This window comes from Amblyomma americanum, chromosome 7 (genome assembly GCF_052857255.1).
Source record: "Amblyomma americanum isolate KBUSLIRL-KWMA chromosome 7, ASM5285725v1, whole genome shotgun sequence".
NCBI classification, from domain to species: Eukaryota; Metazoa; Arthropoda; class Arachnida; order Ixodida; family Ixodidae; genus Amblyomma; species Amblyomma americanum.
In genome coordinates, this window is record NC_135503.1 from 76,485,269 (window position 1) to 76,506,153 (window position 20,885).

At 48.6% G+C, this 20,885-nt stretch overlaps 1 protein-coding gene across 1 annotated transcript in view; it reads left to right on the forward strand.

The window, feature by feature from the left end:
- The window catches only part of LOC144097243 (uncharacterized), a 201,351-nt gene that overhangs the window by 89,197 nt on the left and 91,269 nt on the right, over window positions 1–20,885 (forward strand). The window contains exons 10-11 of the mRNA XM_077629987.1: window positions 4,864–5,003; window positions 11,357–11,585. Of these exons, the coding sequence (XP_077486113.1) occupies window positions 4,864–5,003; window positions 11,357–11,585 (369 nt within the window). The remainder of the gene's footprint in view (window positions 1–4,863; window positions 5,004–11,356; window positions 11,586–20,885) is intronic.

Below are 20,885 nucleotides of genomic sequence, written 5' to 3' on the forward strand. Positions count from 1 at the left end.
TTGTGTTTTCACGCTGTACATTGCTAGGATTTATCTAAGCCCGGTGTCCAGCGTGGTCGGACACCAAGTACCCTGCACACTCCCTACCGTAACAGTTTCGACGTTCTCGGTAGCGCAAGTTGTGAATTAGGACACAGCTCAGCAACACACTGCATGTTTCACATTTGGCAGCTTACAAATTACGGCACTGCCTGTGCCACTCGCCGAATCCTGGGTTTTTCCAGAATGTTCTGTGACACTAGGGATGAGTGCTGCCAGAGCTCATGAGGACGCATCCGTCTTCTAACATCGAAATGTCTTTTCACAGCAGCAACGCCCCTAAGGCAAGCAAGCAGGCAGCTATGGCTAGGAAACGGCCAGTGAAAGGGAACAACGCAAAATCTGAGTGGAGATTCGGTGGTTCTTGGCCGGTACATAATATAAACCTTCAGCGCGGTTTCTACTCATAGCTTGTACATTGTGACCTCGCAACGTCATTTCAATGTGGGATCTACCGAGCCCTGATTCCTTTCCTAAGCAGCCGCGGTGGCTGAGTGGTTATGGCGCTCGGCTGCTGGCCCGAAAGACGCGGGTTCGATCTCGGCCGCGGCGGTCGAATTTCAATGGTAGCGAAATTCTAGAGGCCTGTGTACTGTGCGATTTCAGTGCATGTTAAAGAACCCCGGTTGGTCGAAATTCCCGGAGCCCTTCACTACGGCGTCTCTCATAGGCTGAGTCGCTTTGGGACGTTAAACCCCCATAAAACCAAACCAAACCGATTCCTTTTCACAGGTTAATTTAGCATCTTTCACGTTGCGAATACGGTGTTTGTCTATGCTAATACCTGAACGAACAGAATAATATTTATCAAATCAGTTACCGAGGTTCTCTTTTATAAACTTGCAGACAGGTTTTGCTAGCTGTAACATATAGAAGGGCGAGTTTCCGGGCCAGTTGACACTTTTGCGTGATGGTGGAACAGCGCAAGGGACGAAACACAGGAAAAAACAAGGAAAGACACACACGGGCGCTGACTATCGACCGGATTTTTTATTTCAAAGTATAGAGAATATATAGCGATGAAAAGAGGGCGGTACATCGATAAGAGGGCTCCACGAAAACCGGAAACCAGAAGATAGTCCCATCAGTGGTTAAAACATGTATTAGTGATTGCGGTGGGGGGAATGGCGATTAAAAGGGGGTGTAGAGGGCCTTCACGCGAAACAACAGATGAACGTTAATGAAAGGTGAAGTTGAAGTTGCCCATAAAGATGCTAAAACAATAATCAATAAAAACAATAAAAAAGGAAAGCAGTGAGGTGTAAAGGGCCTCCAAGCATAGAACATTAAATTCTAATAGAAGGTATAGTTAGAGGCCCAAAAGAAGCTAACAACTTGAAAACCGAAAAAGCTGCGAGGTGAGGAGGGCCTAAAAGGGTTAAAGAGTAAAACTTGACAGGATTAAACAAGCAACGCAATAAGAGGCCAGTGAAACATTCCAGCCGAGTGAACAGTCACAACACATGCCCGGCTGTGCTTGGAAACTTCAATTCTTTCTCGGATAAACAGACAGACGGTGTGCTAACACAGTTGTGAGCACGGCGGATAATGCAAGCTTCAGTTATTTCTCAAGACGTACGGTCTCGCCCTTTCCCGATGATCGCACATTCATCTAATACTAAGGTGAAAGTTTATATTTCTTAGTTTTTGCAGTGTTTGGCCCGATTCCCGGTTATTGCAATGTTGCCCACATTGTTGTCATGTTCTTGCAGCCTGACATTTATGCACCTTCCCGTTTACCAACGTATTCCTTCCCGCAGAACAAGGCCATAACATAAATAACACCGGATGCACACGAAACGGGGGATATCTGTGCGTTTGTCCGCAGCCAAGGTGAACTTGTTGGTTATTTACTCTCCTGCAGAGAAAGACGAGCTTGTCGGGCGCGGAAAAGAACACGTCAACACCTGCGAGTTATTGAACTTTAATGAAAGTGCGGCTGGCGCTGTGAATATACGGTAAAACGACCACTTTTCTGCAGTTAATCTCCTTCGGAGCCGGTACGAGGTTCCTGTTAATGCTACCGGCAACTGATACCAGCAGTGGTAAAGGGTAGCCCGCCGCGAGGAGCCGCCCTACCTGTTTGCGAAAACTGTCGTGAAGCTGATGTTCACATGCCCTTTGAACGGCTTTGCGAAAGCACAGGCTTATATGATAAGCCATCGCTTCTCTGATAAGCCATCGCATCTTCGAGTGGGCATCTTAGAGTTTTATTTGAAATATTCTTCTGTCAAGTCCAACATCCAGAAGAAAGGTGTGTGCATAGGCTCATGTGCAGCCCCACTTCTTACAGAATTGTTTCTCACCCACTATGACAGATTGCTGCAACAGAAAATCAGCGATACTTGAGGCGTCAAAACCTTCTCTTTTTGTATTTGCCTATATCTTCCTTTTGAAATGCAGCAACAAAGACCTCAAAATTGTAGCACCCGAAGTTCAGTCCATGTTTGACCCATGCTTGCACCTCTCGTGTTAACATTTGAATTCCGGGAAGATAATAGCATGTGATTCCTTGACCTACGCCTTAATTTTTCTCCTGCATATGCGTGCCAGGCCTATGAACCCAGAGGTAAAAACTTCTCCTTTCATATGCTTCAGCCCACTCGAAGATAGTAAATCGATGGCTTATCAGCCTGTGCTTTCGCAAAGCCGTTCAAAATACCTGTGAACATCAGCTACACGACAGTTTTCGCAAACAGGTAGGGCGGCTCCTCGCGGCGGGCTACACTTTACTACTGCTGGTATCACTTGCCGGCTGCATAAACAGGAACCGTTTACCGGCTGCGAAGGAGATTCACTGCAGAAAAGTGGTCGTTTTTTCCTATATTCATAGCACCAGCCACGTTTTGATTAAAGTTCGAAAACTCGCAGGCGTTGACGTGTTCTTTTCCGCGCCCGACCAGCTTGCCTCTCTCTGCAGGAGAGTAAATAATCAACAAGTTCACCGTGGCTGCGGGCAAACACACAGATATCCCCACGTTTCGTGTGCATCCTGTGTCGTTTATTCAATGACCTTGTAATGCGGGAAGGAATACGTTGCTCAAACTGGAAGGTGCATAAAAGTCAGGCTGCAAGAACTTGACAACAATTTCGGCAACACTGCAATAACCGGGAATCTGGCCAAACACAGCAAAACCGAGAAATCTAAACTTGCACCCCTGTATTCGATGAATGCGCGATCATCGGGAAACTGCAAGACCATACGTCTACAGAAATTATTGAATCAGTCAATATCTTTCGTTCTTAGGACCACTGCGTTAGTACACCGTATATCTGTTCATCCGAGAAAAAAAATTGAAGCTCCTAAGCCCACCTGAGCATTTTTTTTTTACTGTTCATTCGAATCGAATGTTTTACTGGCCTCTTACTGTGCTTATTGTTTAAATCCTGACTATTCGGTCTTTTATTTGTATCTGGTTTTATTATTTATCTCTAGTGGGCCCTGCTCACCTTGTATCTTTTCGGTTTTAAAGTTTTTACCCTCTTTTCGGTCTCATTAACAACACCTTCCATTAGCATTTCATGTTCTTTGCTAGGAAGCCCTTTATACCTCGCAGCTTTCCGTTTTTATTGTTTTGATTGTCTTTATTGTTTATTGCTTTTAGCCTCTTTATGGGCAACTTAAAATTTACCTTTCATGAACGCTCATCTGTTTCGCACGGCGGCCCTCTACATCCCCTTTTTATTGCCTTTCACCCCCCTCCCCTCATTCACAAATGCATGTTTCATCCACCGACGTCACTATCTTCTTTTTTCCGGTGACCGGTAAGAACTGTAATCGATGTGCCGCCCTCTTTTCATCTCTATACTTCTCTATACTTCGAAATAAACATTCAGTAGATATTCAGTGCCCGTGTGAGTCTTTCTTTGTTTCTTACCGTGTTTCGTCCCTCCCGCTGTTCCTATTTGTAACAGTGGCAGTTTATTTTTCTTAAATTCTAGCACTTCGAAAATACTTTAATGTGCAAGCGGCTGAGATGAGACGTGTTGCCACACAAGATGCGCACGGGTGCGCTTAGACCACCCCATGCATTTTTGCAGCATTTGTTAAGTGTTTTTTTTCTGGCAGTTTCTAAGAACGATGATATTCGTGGTTCCTGCCTGGTTGTCTCACGATTACTGCACTTCCTGCCTGGTTGTCTCACGATTACTGCACTTCCTGCCTGGTTGTCTCACGATTACTGCACTAAGCCAGACAGCACTAAGTGATTCCAGCATTGGTTGAATGTCAGAAGAACGTTGCATTATGTGAGACTTAGTGCTTTCCGCCGTGCACAGTGAGTTTGAAGTTTTGGTGTCATTTATAGCCCCGTCCTCGAGGCCACAGGGAACGTTGGAGGCTCCAGTAGATTTCGTCGTGCCTCCAGGTAAAGGAGTGATGTCCTTGAAGGCGTGTGCCGACCCCTGCGGCATTCCACTCATGTGTCTGTGGATTCAGGCAGGCAAAAAAAAAACGAACCTGTGCGCGGTGCACGAATGGTGCTTAAGGCAATGTGCCTAAGTGCTGACCACCATGGCCACTGAGGGCCAGGGCCGGTCATTTAGTTGGCTGTGCATTTCTCAGAATCGTCTTGGCTTTCCGCAGTCGTCAGTCGCATCTATACAATAGTTGCTTTGCATGAACAGGGGCTAATAAGATGCAGTGGATCCTCTAAGTAAGCCTTTTTTCATAATGAGCTAGCAAATTACTGATTGGCATCCAAACAAGCACAGTGATACGCAACAAAGGAAAGCTATGCCGCTTCGCAATTCACAATTTGTACTATGTTACTGCGGCAAAACTGCTGATGAAGCTTGCTGCATTTTCACTTTCGCTCTTTCCAGGATGAGTTTAAATGGCAGCTGTACTTAAAGGAAATCAGTGACGTAACCCAGGACGCCTTTCCCGACGACACAGAGATCCGTTTGGTGCACCCAAAGTATCTGCTTGGCCTCGACACGTTCATCAAAGAAGCAAAGGATAAGTACGAATGGCATACCGCCGTTGAAATCCTCCACGCTGCGAGAGTTCCGCAGTGTTGTGTATAAGCTCCTTATAGCACAAAATGAACGTCCAGTTACAAAACGCTAAAATGTCTGAAATGCGCCTGACAAGATTGGGAAGAGAAGGAAAATGGTTACTGCTTAAATCCACTGTAAGTGTGTGAAGCGGTACAGTTCCCCACCGGTGGCGGGCAATGGAAGGACAGTGGGTACAGTGTTGCCTGTGGGACGGCGACAGCTAGGCGTATGCCAATCTGAAAGTATAAGAGTGCCAGCCAGTGGAATGGCATGTATTTGTCAACACCACTTAGTAACCACTTTTTTTAAGCGTGTGTCAACTCAGTTTGGGAGCGTATTCCTCGCAGAATACAGCGTGGAAGCAGAGGTGACGTTTAGTCTGCAGCGTACACTGTACTTGTGCGCCACGGCTGCTATAGAAGCAAATGAAACCGTGCCGACGTGTGCGTGCGCGCACGTTAAATTAATTCTGCGTTTCATATTTCGAGCACTATACTTACTCTACGGTGATACCCATCGTTTCCGTACGAAGGTATGATTTGTGCACGCTTTTCAGAGATTGTTTCTAATGTCGCTTACATTCAAGTCTGCAGCAACTTAGGTGACGTTGCTTGGGACCATCTGAAACTTCTTATGGCCAACATAGCCTTCGCGGGCTGGGTGCGCTCCGTGTAGAGCAAAGCATTGCTCAATGACAGAAGAACCCAATGAACTCTCCGCATGCACTCATCCCACCCTCTGTCGTTTCAGTTTTCAGTGAACTAAAAGATAAATTGAAACTAGAGTTTTGTATTCCTTTAAAGTGTGCTTGCTGCGCTGGTATACTTATCTACATAGGGGACTAAATCGTCAATAAATTTTTTGTCAAACGTCCGCCGCGTTGTGGTTGCTGCGACTGACGTACGAGTTCCCCGTGCATCTTTGGGTGCAATTTGGCTGCTTTCGGTGAGGAATACCTCACAGGAGGCAAGCCAATCTACAGACCATCAGGCATTTTCCCGCGTCAAACAAAAACCGCAAAATGTGTAGTGCGTGAATAGTTACTCTAGGAAAACTGTTCCCCGCTGTGATAACTTCCTCTTTCATCAGCATAGAAGTGCTTCCACTGCCAGGTAAGTAATAAAGTTCGCATGAAGAAAAATGTTAGCAACAAAAAACCTAAGAGTGTCTATGTGAGGTTGTGTTCTGGTGCCATAGTCTTCACATAGCTGCTCAACAATGTATGAACGCCAGTTCATCTGTGCACTAAGGTGTGAACTTTGCTATGAGCGCGCTCGGTTCAGTTAGTTTCAATTTCAAAACATCCTAAATATTTTGGACCTATGGGCCTGTTTTTCTCATTCGACTTGTGTTAGATGTTCACGGGATCCGAGCTGTTCCTGTTTGTGAAACGCGCAATTCTATTCCTGCGACTGTTGGGTCGAAATGTACACAGTAAACAATTTCTCGCCCATAAGGGTGCAAATCAGCTGTCCCCAGACGAACACCCATTGTCACCTGTTGGGTGCTAAGAAAGGGTGCAGAGATCCGAACCCTCCAGGAAGGGGTGCACAGCATGAAAGCTTAGAGGGTGCGCATCAATCCAATGCTTTTGCTTCATGGGTGAATCAGTGTAGGGTACCCTTTCAACTTCCATTCGTAGAGGTTTTATGGAAAAATAGTAGCCGTTAATAAAAAAGTCGGACAGCCGGAATGCCGTGCTAGCCCATGACCGCAGTGATACTCTGAATGGCTTCTGACGAAGGACCTTAGTGTTCGAACTTGACGCTGGTGTGAGCGTACGAGTCTTGAGTCGAACTCTTCACTGGGGAGTGAAACACAAACCACCTTTGCAGGCTGAGTTGTTCGAAACTGGGTTTGCCCCCGAAGGGGCGCAGCGGGGTTTGCGGAGCCTCCTCCAAGCACACACCCCTGTAGAAGCCGGGCGCCGTGCCGGGGGTGGCTTGTACCCATTTTTGCCGGTGGGTGTCCGGCGGTGGGTTTCGAACCAACCACCTCCCGCAGCCGAAGCGGACGCCCAGACCAATAGGCCATGACTGCGGTTACGCCCTCTAAAGTATCAGGATGTGCAGCTTTCCTGAAGGGTGCTGATCTCTGCACCCTTTTTAGCACCCAAAAGGTAGCAATGGGCGTTCGTCGGGGGACACCTGATTTGCACCTCTACGGGTGAGAAATTTAGTGTGCATGGAAAAAGGACTCAGCGGGTTAACTGAGATCAGCGCATACTTTTTCCTTATTCCTGGTAAAATTTGTGCCCTTTGGACACACAGCGCTATCTGTACCAGCCATTATGGCATCGATCATCACTGTGGCTAGAACAGTCATTATCAGTAACTACGTCCACTGCACGACTAAGGCCTCTTCCATATTCCTACAACTTACCCTCTATAGTGCCCCTTGTGTGTTCGGTATGGTGCGCCCTGTACTTTCTTGGTAGAGTAACTGTTGGCTATCAGGATGGTTTTAGTAATCATGCAAACAGATCAATACACTGAAGTGCGGCTGGCGGTTCCGCTCCAGTGTAGGTATATTAATTGTATGTATACTCACTATAGTAGGGCGCATGCCTATGCAGTAACTGCTTCAGTTGTCGTCGTCATAAAAAAGGCACTGAAACGCATTCACTGCGAAGCACTAAGAAAGCTAACACTCGGAAAAAAAATTCGTTTCAAACCGCTGTGCAGTGTGCACGTCGTGGCGGGCTTGCATAGAAAAGCTTCATACAGACAGGTACAATGAGGTATAGTGCAGCGTTCACAAAAAGGGCGCTAGTGTTGTGTGTTCGAAATATTCGAATAGTGCACATATTTGGTTTGGTTTATCGTGGTTTAACGTCCTAAAGCGACTAAGGTTGTGAAGGACACCACAGTGGAGGGCTTCGGATTAACTTTGACCGCCTGGGGTTCTTTAGCGTGCACTGTCATCGCACAGCACACGGGCTTCTAGAATTTCGCCTTCATCGAAATTCAACCGCCGCGGCCGGAATCGAACCCGCGTTTTTCGTGTCAGCAGCCGAGTGCCGTAACCACTGAGCCACCGCGACGGCTCGAATCGAATCAAATAGTGCATAGATTATCCTGCTATTCTATTTGCCGAAGAAATCAAATAGCAAGTGTTCAAAAGGGTGGTCCGAAAAAATCTGAATGTACTCGTACGTTTTTGAATTGCTTTCGAAAGACTGGCTATAAGGAAGACCGCAGTTATCTCTCACAGCTTTTGGAAATAAAGGGCCTACACCGACGCCGCCCTGTCAATAATGTTAATACATGAATCCCACTATTGCTGACGTGGTACGGTTCAGCGACATTTAGAGAACCTTGCTTTTATGACTGATCTCCTAGGCCATTGGTTATAGCTGGCACTCCCCTCATTTACTTTGATACGTCAATAGTTCATTCGCTTTCGTCATCATTGAGAAAGTTAAATTTCCTATGCGTATGACATAATGGTCATTCGTAGAGTGAGCGCCGACTTAGACTAGAAGTGAGATGCTCTAACTAGCGAATGCCGTCTAGAAGGGCCAAGATGTATGTTCTGCGGCAAGCTCAGATGAACATCAAAATTCATACTTTTACGGTGTCCAACGTCTTTCAATCCTTGTAATTGTGAACGTTACGTCCATACAGAATATTTTAAGAAATGCTCTTCGCACGCTATTCGAAATAATAGTATATTCGCATAACCCTGTTTAGACAGCGCCTCCTCTATTTTTACAATCCCAGCCGCATCGCCCGCTTTGCAATGGGAGCCGCTGGTACGCATCACTTCAATTAGTTGCCGCGCTGCGGCGCTACCCAGATGGTTGGACTGCTTGCGTCATGCTTGCCAACGGTCGCGCGGTGCTAGCGTTATCTGTCCTACTCCTATACAACTGACCTACGCCGCGCGTCTGTCAGATTCCTGCTTCGTACCCCTCCTTGCGTAGCTCTCGATTCATCCGCGGCGCAGCGCTTTTTCCAACGACGATCGGCAGGAGCAGCAGCCTGGCTCGCCGTTTGAAGAGGCGGACTCAGGCGTTCGCTCCGACTATCACTTGAAGATGCCGGCTGGCATACATAAGGCGCTGCTTCAGGTGTCTGTGCCGCTTATTGCTGTTCCTTGCCAGACGAATACAGCGTTCCAAGTTGTTACGTTTGTTCGTTTCGTGGCACCATGATTAACTAAAATTGTTTTTCGCGGATAAATGGTGGGTCCGCGACGCTGAGAAGGTGTCCTTGCAGCAGCACTAAAATGGCACCAGTTAATTATGGCAAGCACGGCTGCTGCTTTCAGTTTTGTGCTTTGTGCGAAGTGTGGGAAATTTTAAGCTAGTTTGTTGAAAAGAAGACGACGTTCACGTGCATTTATTAAAGTATATTACAACTCTTTACAGCAATAGCATATACAATATTTTGCATGTGTCTGCTGCTATATATTTTACAACTCTGTATTTATAGCCATTTACATTTCTAGAATTTGTGTATTTGCTTTTATTAACAATTATTTGCATGCATAAAAAATATGCATTGTCGCGCAACCACATTTGTACGCACGAGGGGGACAAAGCATCTCGTGCGCGAGCGAAACATAACAGCAGTGAACGGAACAAAACACACCTAACGCCCGTCTGGACAACCAGTTCATACGCCCTTGTGTATTTTTATCGCCCTCTTCTGTGGCCTGACCTGTCGCGGTGGCTTAGTGGTTATGGCGCTCGGCTGCTGGCCGAAAGACGCGGGTTCAATCCCGGCCGCGGCGGTCGAATTTCGATGGAGGCGAAATTCTAGAGACCCGTGTACTGTGCGATGTCAGCGCACGTTAAAGAGCCCCAGGTGGTCGAAATTCCTGGAGCCCTTCAGTACGGCGTCTCTCATAGCCTTAGTCGGTTTGGGACGTTAAACCACCGTAAACTATAAACTGTCTCCGGCGGCCTGAAGCGAGAACGACGGTAGAATAAACGCTGATGCTGCGCCGAAGAAACGCTGCCTTGTGGTTCGGCCTTTGCGGTGACTGCGCCTGAAGACGTCCTCAAGCGGACTTGATTTCGATTTTATCTGCCTCCTTTCCTTCAAGCGCTTTTTTTTACTGTTGCATCCTTTTATTTCAGCCTGGTCGAAATCAAGACCAGGCAGAACGTCCGAAATACTTCGGCATCAGCTGCTGCACCGTGCATTTGCGGCTGGAGTTTTTTTCGCTTCTTAAAACAATCGTTGCTGCAGTCTGCCACGCACAGAGAAAAATCTTTATCTAGCTGTCGTAACGGTGACAGCTTAGCCTGCAAAAATTACAGCTGCGACTTAAAAGGTACTGCTACTAGGCAGTTTCGAAAAATACCTTCTCGGGAAAATATATAATTCCTTCTTTATTTCATTCACCCATTTTCCTTACTCAACATTATTTAATCGCAAATCAATGCAGTAAAACGTATTACTACCTTTACCCTCTGATTTCATATTTCTGCCAAGCAATTTCAGTAAATCTCCCGGAATGTTTCAGCGCTATAGCTAAAAGACAAACATGATTCGAACAAGTCGCCACAGACTTTCATTACAATGCCAACGCCGCTGCACCGCACTTTCTGTGGCTCCTTTTAAAATCAACGCCTGCAGCGGCTCCACGGTAAGCAGCGCCAGGAATCGCGCTCTATGACGCGTCAATACCTGACAGGCAGCCTGATTACTATGAGGGATGCAGAACGCCGCCTCACGAAGAAAGGGAGAACGTTTAAAAAAATTGCCTTCGTCCGCTTTCCGTCGTCAGGCGCCAATCAGATGGCACTCTCCCTCACAGGCGTAGAGCAGGCGCGAAGGCTAGCCGACGGGGAGAGCAGGAAAGGAGGATAGGAGAGGGTGTCGGACGGTGAGATCGGCCGCACTCAGCAGGCATTGCAAAAATAGAGGAAGCGCTGCCTTAGAACACACAGGCAATCACTACGTGACAAAAAAAAAAATATGCCCACAATGACGCGGCGATGAAACATCACACGAAAAAGTGTGAAAGTGTTGCGGTAGGAGTGTAGAATCTTTAATAGAGCAGTATGAAGCGAAAGCAAAGATGTGGCTCTATTGAAGGGGATTTAAGTTGGGCTTGGATTTGATGTATTAATGTTACTCTATCGCGTGGTAAAAGCTTTCTTTAAGATCGGCTATCCTCACTTGAGCTTGAGTGCGAAAATGGTACAAGCAGGTCACGTCATCGTGGCTGCTATAATATATTCTGAGGTTGTGCACACATTCCTTACCTAGTGGGCATGGAGCTCTTTTCGGTGAATATGCCCAGTGTAGTAAGATGCTGTATGAAGCCAGACTTCTTCATCAGATGTCCACGTCTTTTGCAGGCTCGACACTTTCGTCTCTTTCCTGAACACTGTAGTGATGTTGGAAGCTTGCGTCTACGCTTATGGCCGTTTGTGTTTCAAGAGCATTACCAAAAATAAAGAAGCCTACTGCCTACTGCACACTGACCGTATGTTTCCCGGCGTTCTGGGGCACCATACTTTCTACACTCGGGCCACCCAGTTCGGTGCACCGACAGGCATCAACCCTGGAGGCGTCAACAGCAGCGCGGTACGTATAGCTCTCTTGAAACCGCATTCAGGGCCCACAATGGAGATTCCCGACAAAAGTTAGAAATGCAGGTTCAGGCGAAGTGATTTGACACAGGACTTCAGTCTAGGCAATAATTACTCAACAGCCACCGGAGTGCAGCCATGCGGCAATTTATTTACACAATACTGCATGCGTTTTGCTTAGGTGCAAGCAGTGAGGGCACAAAGATATAACACACAATGCAAAATTAATCAGTTAGGGGTAAAAAAAATACACCAAAAACAAATTTGAAGAGAATGCCTATACATTATCTACAGTACACCATGTAGGGCCTTGAAAATGTCATCAACGGATATCACAATCCAAGGCGGGGCATTAGAGTCGGTGACCATTCTCCGAAAAAAAAAGGAAACTTGAAACGAAGTATAGCGCTAAGATATGATCGTGGTGATGATGAGTTCGCGCTTCTGAAAACTGTACAGGAAATTGCCTAGTTTGCCATGAATTATATCGTGGAGGAAAGATAGGCGGAGAATATTGCGTCTTATATGAAGTGGTGTGATATTATTTTCCATCATTAGCAAAGATGGGGAATCAGTTATTTTGCGAAGAGTCGATGTTAACTTAGCGCTCATAGCACGGAACGGCGGTGGGGCCGGGATCATGGCCTGGACCTTAAAAATGTTCGAGCAGCAATATTTTAAAACGTGAATTATAAGGTTTTCTTTTGGGCTTTTTTCCTGAACTCCTGTGGATGTTAAATTAGGTGTAATAAAGAACGTCTTGCAAGGCGCTGCGTCGCGAACAACTAGCGGTACAGTCCAGATACAAACCAGCGTCAGCGGGCAGTCCAGAGCACGCACGATGGTCCGAGCGTTTAGCGCTTATCGTTCTCTTCGTCTTCAAGCACTAGCCGCTGAAGATTCCGGAGCTGAAGGCCACTCTTGCAACTTTCCCCGAGCAAAAAGGCGCCATCCTGGCGGTCTAGAACGATGCAACGACGGCAGGGTCGTAGCATGGTTTCAGGCGGGCCGTGTGGAAAATTTCACGGCCTCGGCGGCGATGATCAACAGACAGCGTAAGGGGTTCGATGAGGTAATTGGCGGGGGATGTCTCCTTAAGAATGCGGTAGGGGCTCTGATAGTTGGTAAGAGGCTTGCAGGAAAGGCCGGAACTTGAGGAGGGTACCCAGAGCCAGACCAGAGTCGGGAGGTAAGCGAGAGGAAGTGCAGAGTGATCACGGGTGCTTTTCTGCTGCAGCTGGGCGTGAGAAGTGAAGGACCGGTCGGACAAGCTGTCGACATTCTTCGGCATAAGTTGCGGCTTGAGAAAGAGTCGTGAATTTGGAAACATCAGGGCGGTACGGTAGAATGGTGTCCATTGTGCAAGAAGGCTCACGGTCGTGCAGGAGAAAGTACGGAGAGAATCCAGTGGTGGCTTGAGCAGCGGAGTTATAAGCGTAGGTGAAAAAAAGGAGAACGCGGTCCCAGTTACAGTGATCGGAAGCGACATACATGGCCAGCATGTCGCCGAGGGTGCGCTTAAAACGCTCAACCATGCCACTTGTCGGCGGATGGTAGTACGCTCGAAGGGCTGCGCTGGCCAAGGCAGTGGCTGCATACGAGCGGCGGGTCGGCCTGTGGGTTTTTTTGACGCTGGCGTTCGGTGCAGGACTGAACGAACTGGCGAACATAAGGGTACATACCGCGCCAGTAGTACCGATGTCGTAGACGGAAGAGGGTCTTCAATAAACCGGCATGGACACACTGTGGTTTATCGTGATAGGAAGAACAAATGACGGCGCGCAGATGGGTCGGAATGACAAGCAGCCACATGCGACCATCCGGAAGGCAGTTCGGCGGTAAAGAAGCTCGTCTCTGATGGAGGCATGGTGGAACTGAAAACGGAGAGCACGGAAGGAGGTCGAGACGATTGGCCAGATACGAAGTCAAACAGGCAAGCGATCCATGGGTCTCGGTGTAGCTCGGAAGCCATATCAGCGGGCTCAAAAATCAACGAATGCAGGGCGAATATACAAGGCACTGCCTCAGACGGGAGAGGGGCACGTGAGAGGGCATCAGCATCGGCATGTTTACGGCCGGAACAATAGACAACGTGTATGTCGTACTCCTGGAGTCACAGAGCCCAGCGCGTCAGTCGACCAGAGGGATTTTTCAAAGAGGACAACCAGCAGAGGGCTTGGTGATCGGTGACAACGTCAAAAGGGCGCCCGTACAAGTTGGGGCGAAATTTTACGGTCGCCCAAAGGGTGGCTAAACACTCCTCCTCTATGACAGAATAGTCGTGTTCAGCTTTTTTGAGTGCCCGGCTGGCGTAAGCGACAACGTATTCATCAAAGCCAGGCTTTTGCAGAGCAAGTGCTGCACCGATGTCGACGCCGCTGGCATCGGTGTGGATTTCCATTGGAGAACGACGGTCCAAATGACAGAATTGGTGGACTTGTCAGAATGCGACGGAATGTCGTAAAGGCTTCATTACAGGCGAATGATCAAGCTGTAAGGCCGTGGCCGGAGAAGAGCTTGGTCATGGGGTCGATGATAGTGGTGGAATTGCGGACAAAGCGGCGGTTAGTAGGAGCACAGGCCGTCGAAGCTGCGGAGCTCTTTCATAGAAGTGGGCTTCAGAAACTATGCCACACCTCGCAACTTTGCTGGGTCCGGAAAAACGCCATCCTTTGACACGAAATGTCCGAGAATGCTGAGCTTCCGAGCTCCGAAGCGGTAATTTTTTTTAAATTCAGTTGAAAGCCAACGTTGCCCAGGCAGCGAAGAACAGTGTTGCGGGTGCATTGCCGAGTCCGAAGGGCATGACATTAAATTAATAGTTTCCGTCGGATGTGGCGATTGCGGTTTTGGGGAGATCGGCCTCTGCCATCGGCACCTGCCAGTAAACGGAGCGCAAGTCGAATGAAGAAAAGAACTCAGCGCCATGCAGCCAGTCGAGGGCATCGTCGATACGATAGAGAGGGTAAACGCCCTTGCGTGTAAGCTTGTTCAGACAACAGTAGTCGACGCGGAACAGGATTGAACTCTCTTGTTTGGAGATGCCCACGGGCTGTGCGAAGGCTGTATGCGCTTGAGCATGTCGGTCACCTGCACGTCAATGATGCGGCACTCAGCGGCTGACACGCGGTAGAGACGTCAGCGCAAAGGGACATGAGTGCCAGTGTCAATTCAGTGGGTAACGGTGGTGGTGCGGCCCAAAGAAGGTTGCTGGTAGTCAAACGAAGCTTCAAAACGGTGCAGGACGGCGATAAGTTAGGCTCGTTGGGTAGGCATCAAGGCGGCGTCGACGGAGCGGTGAAAAATATCGAGAGGAGACGAATTGGCGGTGGGGACATGCTTAATGGCACTGATTCGAAGGCCTGCCGTGCTATTGATGAGGGGGTATGCTAAGGCGGGATCGAGAAAGGCAACACTACCAATCTATTGGTCACGGAGTAGAGTGGTAGGGCAGGAGAACGGGTTGGACACATAAATAGTGCTTGAGCCACGAATAATTGTCAACACGGCACGAGGCATCAAAGCAGATTTATGGTCAGCGCATCGCAAAGAGGGCGTATAAATTACAGTCGCGTCGGAGAGAGCAGCATATGAAAGAGGCACCAGCACTGAAGAGAAACTCGGAACGTCCGTGTCCTCTGAGATAACCACAGTGGTGGCAGCAGCACCGGGTACGTCCAAGGGAGCAGCACTGAAGGGCGGTAAATCAAGCTGAGCACGGGCGCAGTCAATAACAGCGTGATGTGTGAAGAGGAAAACCCAACCAAGGATGACATCGTGAGATGAGCGGGCGAGGACGATGAACTCTATTGCATATGGAACGTTCTTGATAAGCAGGCGGCTAATGGTCGAATTGTTCTGAGCTCTGGTGGTGCGGAGCGAAACGGCAGGGAGAGGCGCAGTCACTTTTTTGAGTTTGCCACAAAGGGTGTGACTGAGAACGGCAACGGCTGCGCCAGTGTCAACAAGTGCTTCGACAGCGACTCCCTCAACGAACACGGTAATAATATTTATAGGCACTGAAACAGGTCTTGAGTGAGTCGCTGGCGTCGCGGTTCTTGCCTCTGGAACTGCAGCCGTTAGTTTTGCGCGTCAACGGCGGGTTGGCGGCGGAGCATCAGAGAACGTGAATGTCGGCCAGGAGACTGCGAGTGGTAGGAGCGGAGATGGTAGCTAGGAGAAGAATGATCCGGAGGCGGCTCATAAGACGCAGGCGAACAGGACGGCGGAAGATAGCACGTCGGCTCACGCCTACAATCGTACAGATAGTGGTCATGACTGCGACACAAACGAGCCACGTGGCCAGCCACGCCACAGGCGTAGCAAATAGGGCGGTTTTCTTGCGTGCGCCACGGGCTGAGTGGCTGCGGCTGTGATTGTGAGCGGTCAACCGTACGATAAAAGGTGTCTTCGCAAATCGCTGGTGTTCAAACTCTCAGTTAGGTGGCCTGTAGACAGGGGCAGCAGATGAGGGCTGCAACCGCACCACTGCATCGCCGTACGTTAGAGGAGCCGCGATCAGGGGTGGCTGAGAAGGAGGTGGCAGGACTTCAGCGACCTGCTCCTCGATGACACGCTGGAGGATGGAAGTGAGCGACGGCGCAGACGGGCAGGTAGACAAGCACAGCTGGCGTGCGACTTCCTCACGGACACATTGCCGGAGGCGTTGCAGGAGCGACTGTTGGTCCAAAGCATTGTCCCCGGGGAGAGCCAAGCTGGCAAGTCACGCCGGGTGGAAAGGCGCTGCTTGCGCAGCTCATCGAAGCTTTGGCAGTAGCTTATGACATCGAAGACAGTCTGGGGATCTTTAGCGACGAGCATCTGGAAGACATCATTCTCAATGCCTTTCATAATGTCTGATCTTGTCGGCCTCGCTCATAGAAGGGTTGACGCGCTTGCAGAGGACGACGGCGTCCTCTATATAACTGGTGAAGTTTTCACCGGTTTACTGGGCCCGACTTCGCAAGCATTGCTCGGCGGGAAGCTTTCGCACTGCGGGACGGCCAGAGACTTCTATCAGGCTGGTTTTTAGAGCTGCCCAACTAGAGATGTCACCTTTGTGGTTTGGAAACCAGAGATTGGCTACGTCGCTCAAATAAAAGATAACGTGGGTGAGCTTGACTATGTCGTCCCACTTTTTGTATGCACTTTCGCATTCATAAGAGACCAACCAATCCTCCACATCCGTGTCATCTCTGCCGCTGAAGATTGCCGGGTCACGCTGCCGCGCGGCGCCAGAACAGAAGACAGCCGGCGGAAGCGGTAATTCAGTTAGGGCGACGGTCTCGAGCATCGCAGAGGCGGTAGGCAATGCTCGGCTGCGAAGCTCCAGGCTGAGGGGATCGTGAGTACCTCCACCACTTGTAATAGGGTCATTTTACGCTGAACATCCCGGACATCGCGCTCGACCATCTCCAATTTGTTTGAAAAAATCATGGAAACTTATCCTAACGTGTGTAATCATAGCCTGAAATATTTTGCCGGGAAAAATATTCTTGGGTTGAGGGCAGTTTTAATATTTATAAAACGCGAGAAACCAGCCACTGCTCATTTATTAATAAAAAATTCAAATTTTTAGAAACTACGTAACAGTATCTTTAATTTCATTTACGCAAATTTTAGCTTTCGATATAGTTCGGAGGCTGCAGCTTTACATGGCATAAATAAACATTTTTTAAAATTGAACAATATATGAAAATGTACCATTTTTGTCGTTTTTGTTTTAAATATCTACTTTCTGTAGGAAAATCTGAAAAACCCATTTTGTTTTTTTAGATGTCTAGTACCTATAACAAATGCTACAGGTGTTGAAACTGCTGACATCAAGGTAAAAAAATACTAAAGTTGCAAAAAGTGCGTTTTGAGCCAAAAACACAAATTTCACTCTGATGTGTTCCAAGTAAATATACAAAAAATAGCGGCTTACGTAGAAGAGTTTATTGCCTTTTATTTCTGAAACTTTGATTGAGGTAGTTATGGTTAAAAGTGAGAAAGGAATTTTTGAATTTGGGCTCTCTGTCACGGATCTCCCCGGAGAACACTCGGACCGAAAGAATGGACTAGGCGGCGGGTGTACCCACACAAACCCACATTTAATACACCCTACGTGGCACACACACTAGAACACAAAACTAACACAAAACACAAAGACTATAAATACACACGACCCGGGCACACTGGTACTAGCGTCTACTACTAGTGTTCTACTATTAGCGGTCGGCGTTCGTGCTCACGGTTGGTTCGGTGTGGCTGCGGCGTTGAATGGATCCAGTAGGCGGCGTCGAGGCGGCGTTCGCCGTGCTTGGGCTGGCTTCGCTGGCGGCGTTCGACGCGCTTGGGCTGGCGTCGCTGGCTGCGTCGTACAAGCTCCAGGTCCAAGCGCCCGTGGAGGTGATGCCGGTGTTGATGGCGTTGGGAGCACCACCCGGATGGGTGGCAACACCGCTGGAGACACCCCTGGCCGTAGCAGGTGGTAGCGTCCTCTGTTGACTTCCCGGAACGGGCTCAGGCACGGCAGGAGTCCACGATGCGATGCTGTAGAACGCGAGCTCACCGGAGCAGTAGCCGGCGTCGCGCTCTTCCAGCCGATGCGTCCCTGACCCGCCGGAGCCTCCGCTTCTCTGCTGTTCCCCCCTGTGCCTCGCTCCCACTCGCCCTTTTTATAGCCTCAGTGTTAGTCCACGTAAGCCTTGTCGTCGTCTTCTTCTCTTCTCCACCAAACATCTCTCTCAACCTCACCGAATTCTTCTCCACTAATTATCTCTCTCCACCTCACCGAATGCTTCTTCTTCCTCTCCTTTATTCTTCAGTTAATCCACGTCGTCTTCTTCACACCTCTTTCCTTTAAAATTTAATTTAGGCTCCTTAATATATGTCACAAGGGCCCCCTCTCTCAAGAGTTTTTCCATGAAAAACTGCTCACGTCATCCTCCTCTTCAAGCCAATTAGCCAACCGACTATCTTCTGTGACGATTCTGGACCCAGCACACAACACACCGCAGAGGTCCAGCACCCACCAAATGCACACCACTAACACAGCACACCAAATTGCGTTTTCAGAACACTGACAGACCACTACCGCTGTCCGTACAGAGTCCTTAATATACATGTTCGTGTCCACAACACGCGCCGTTGTATGATAACATAACATCAACAACAGCAGCAACAACATGATAAATCTCAGAGATACATTAACACAGCAACAACAACAAGATACATCCCAGAGATACCTAAGAGCTCTTCAGTTAGCTCTACTCATGAAGTCCGCTCCAACGTTATCTCTGCCTTTAATATATTCCACCTGAAATGAGTATTCTTGCAAGGCCAAACTCCACCGCATAATTTTGGCCTTGGTTAAGTATTCAAGCGGCTGATGATCTGTTTGAATCCTGAAATGTCTCCCATAAAGAGATAAATGTGGAATTTCTTTACCGCTCACACCACCGCCAAACATTCCTTTTCAACAGTGGAGTAGTTGCGTTCACTAGCCGATAATGTCTTGCTTGCAAAAAAATACCGGATGTAGCACGCGATTCTCTTCTTGCAAGAGTGCGGCTTCTAAAGCTCGGTCTGATGCATCAGTGCGATGCACAAACTCTTTACCTAGATTCGGAGCAAGCAGAACGGGCGGTTCTGCCATATACCTTTTAACATCACGAATGCGTTTTCATGTTCAGCAGTCCAATTCAGCTTATTGCTTACCCTTTCTTAGTGAGTTCGACAAGCGGGTCGGCTATGTGGGCGTAATGGGGAATAAAGTCCCTGTAGTATCCCGTTAACCCCAGGAACGACTGTACCTCCTTCTTTGTCGTCGGTGTCTGGGCCTGCTGTATTTTGTCCAAGATGTCGTCTTTCGTCGCGATGCGGCCGATCCCTAGCTTGTGTCCGAGAAAAGAAATGGCTTCAAAGCCCACCTCACATTTTGCCGGTTTTATGGTCAACCTGGCTTGCTGAATTCTATCAAATAGTTTTTCTAGCGTTATTACATGCTCTTCCCACGTATCTGTTGCCACCAGAATGTCATAAATATAGTGTTCTACATTTTGGAGCCCATCCAAAACCTTCCTCATAAGCTTCGTGAATATTGCCGATGCTGTCTTCAAACCAAAAGGCATAAATTGAAACTGGAATAAACCAGCCGAGCACGAAAAGGCAGACTTCTCTTTAGACGAATCTTCCATTGGTATTTGCCAATACCCTTTAGCTAATAAAATTTAGAAAAAAACCTTTTCTGAGCCACCTTAGCGAACACCACGTCCGCTCTTGGTATAAGGTCTGCATCGGGTACTATGATGTCATTTAGCCGACGAAAATCTACACACAGTCGGTTAGTACCATCGGGTTTATTGACAACCACGAGAGGCGCATTGTATGCTGACCACGACCTCTCAATCGCACCAAGCTCCAATATATCCCGCACCTCCTTTTCTATTGATTCTTGAACTGCTAAAGGTAGTCGGTGTTGCTTCACGCCTATTGGTCTGTCTGTAGAGCGATCTAGTCTGGAACATATGACATTCGTTTTGCCCGGCACATGTGTTCTCCGGGGAAATCCGTGACAAAGATAAGTGGCGAGCCTGCCGAATCCTGGCAGGCTCGCCACTTATCTTTGTCACGGATCTCCCCAGAGAACACTCGGACCGAAAGAATGGACTAGGCGGCGAATGTACCCACACAACGCACATTTAATACACCCTACGTGGCACACACACTAGAACACAAAACAAAACTAACACAAAACACAGACTATAAATACACACGACCCGGGAACACTGGTACTAGCGTCTACTACTAGTGTTCTACTATTAGCGGTCGGCGTTCGTGCTTACGGTTGGTTCGGTGTGGCTGCGGCGTTGAATGGATCCAGTAGGCGGCGTCGAGGCGGCGTTCGCCGTGCTTGGGCTGGCGTCGCTGGCGGCGTTCGACGCGCTTGGGCTGGCGTCGCTGGCTGCGTCGTACAAGCTCCCGGTCCAAGCGCCCGTGGAGGTGATGCCGGTGTTGTTGGCGTTGGGAACACCACCCGGATGGTTGGCAACAGCGCTGGAGACACCCCTGGCCGTAGCAGGTGGTAGCGCCCTCCGTCGACTCCCCGGAACGGGCTCAGGCACGGCAGGAAGTCCACGATGCGATGCCGTAGAACTCGAGCTCACCGGAGCAGTAGCCGGCGTCGCTCTCTTTCAGCCGATGTGTCCCTGACCCGCCGGAGCCTCCGCTTCTCTGCTGTTCCCCCCAGTGCCTCGCTCTCACTCCCCCTTTTATAGCCTCGGTGTTATTAGTCCACGTAAGCCTTGTCGTC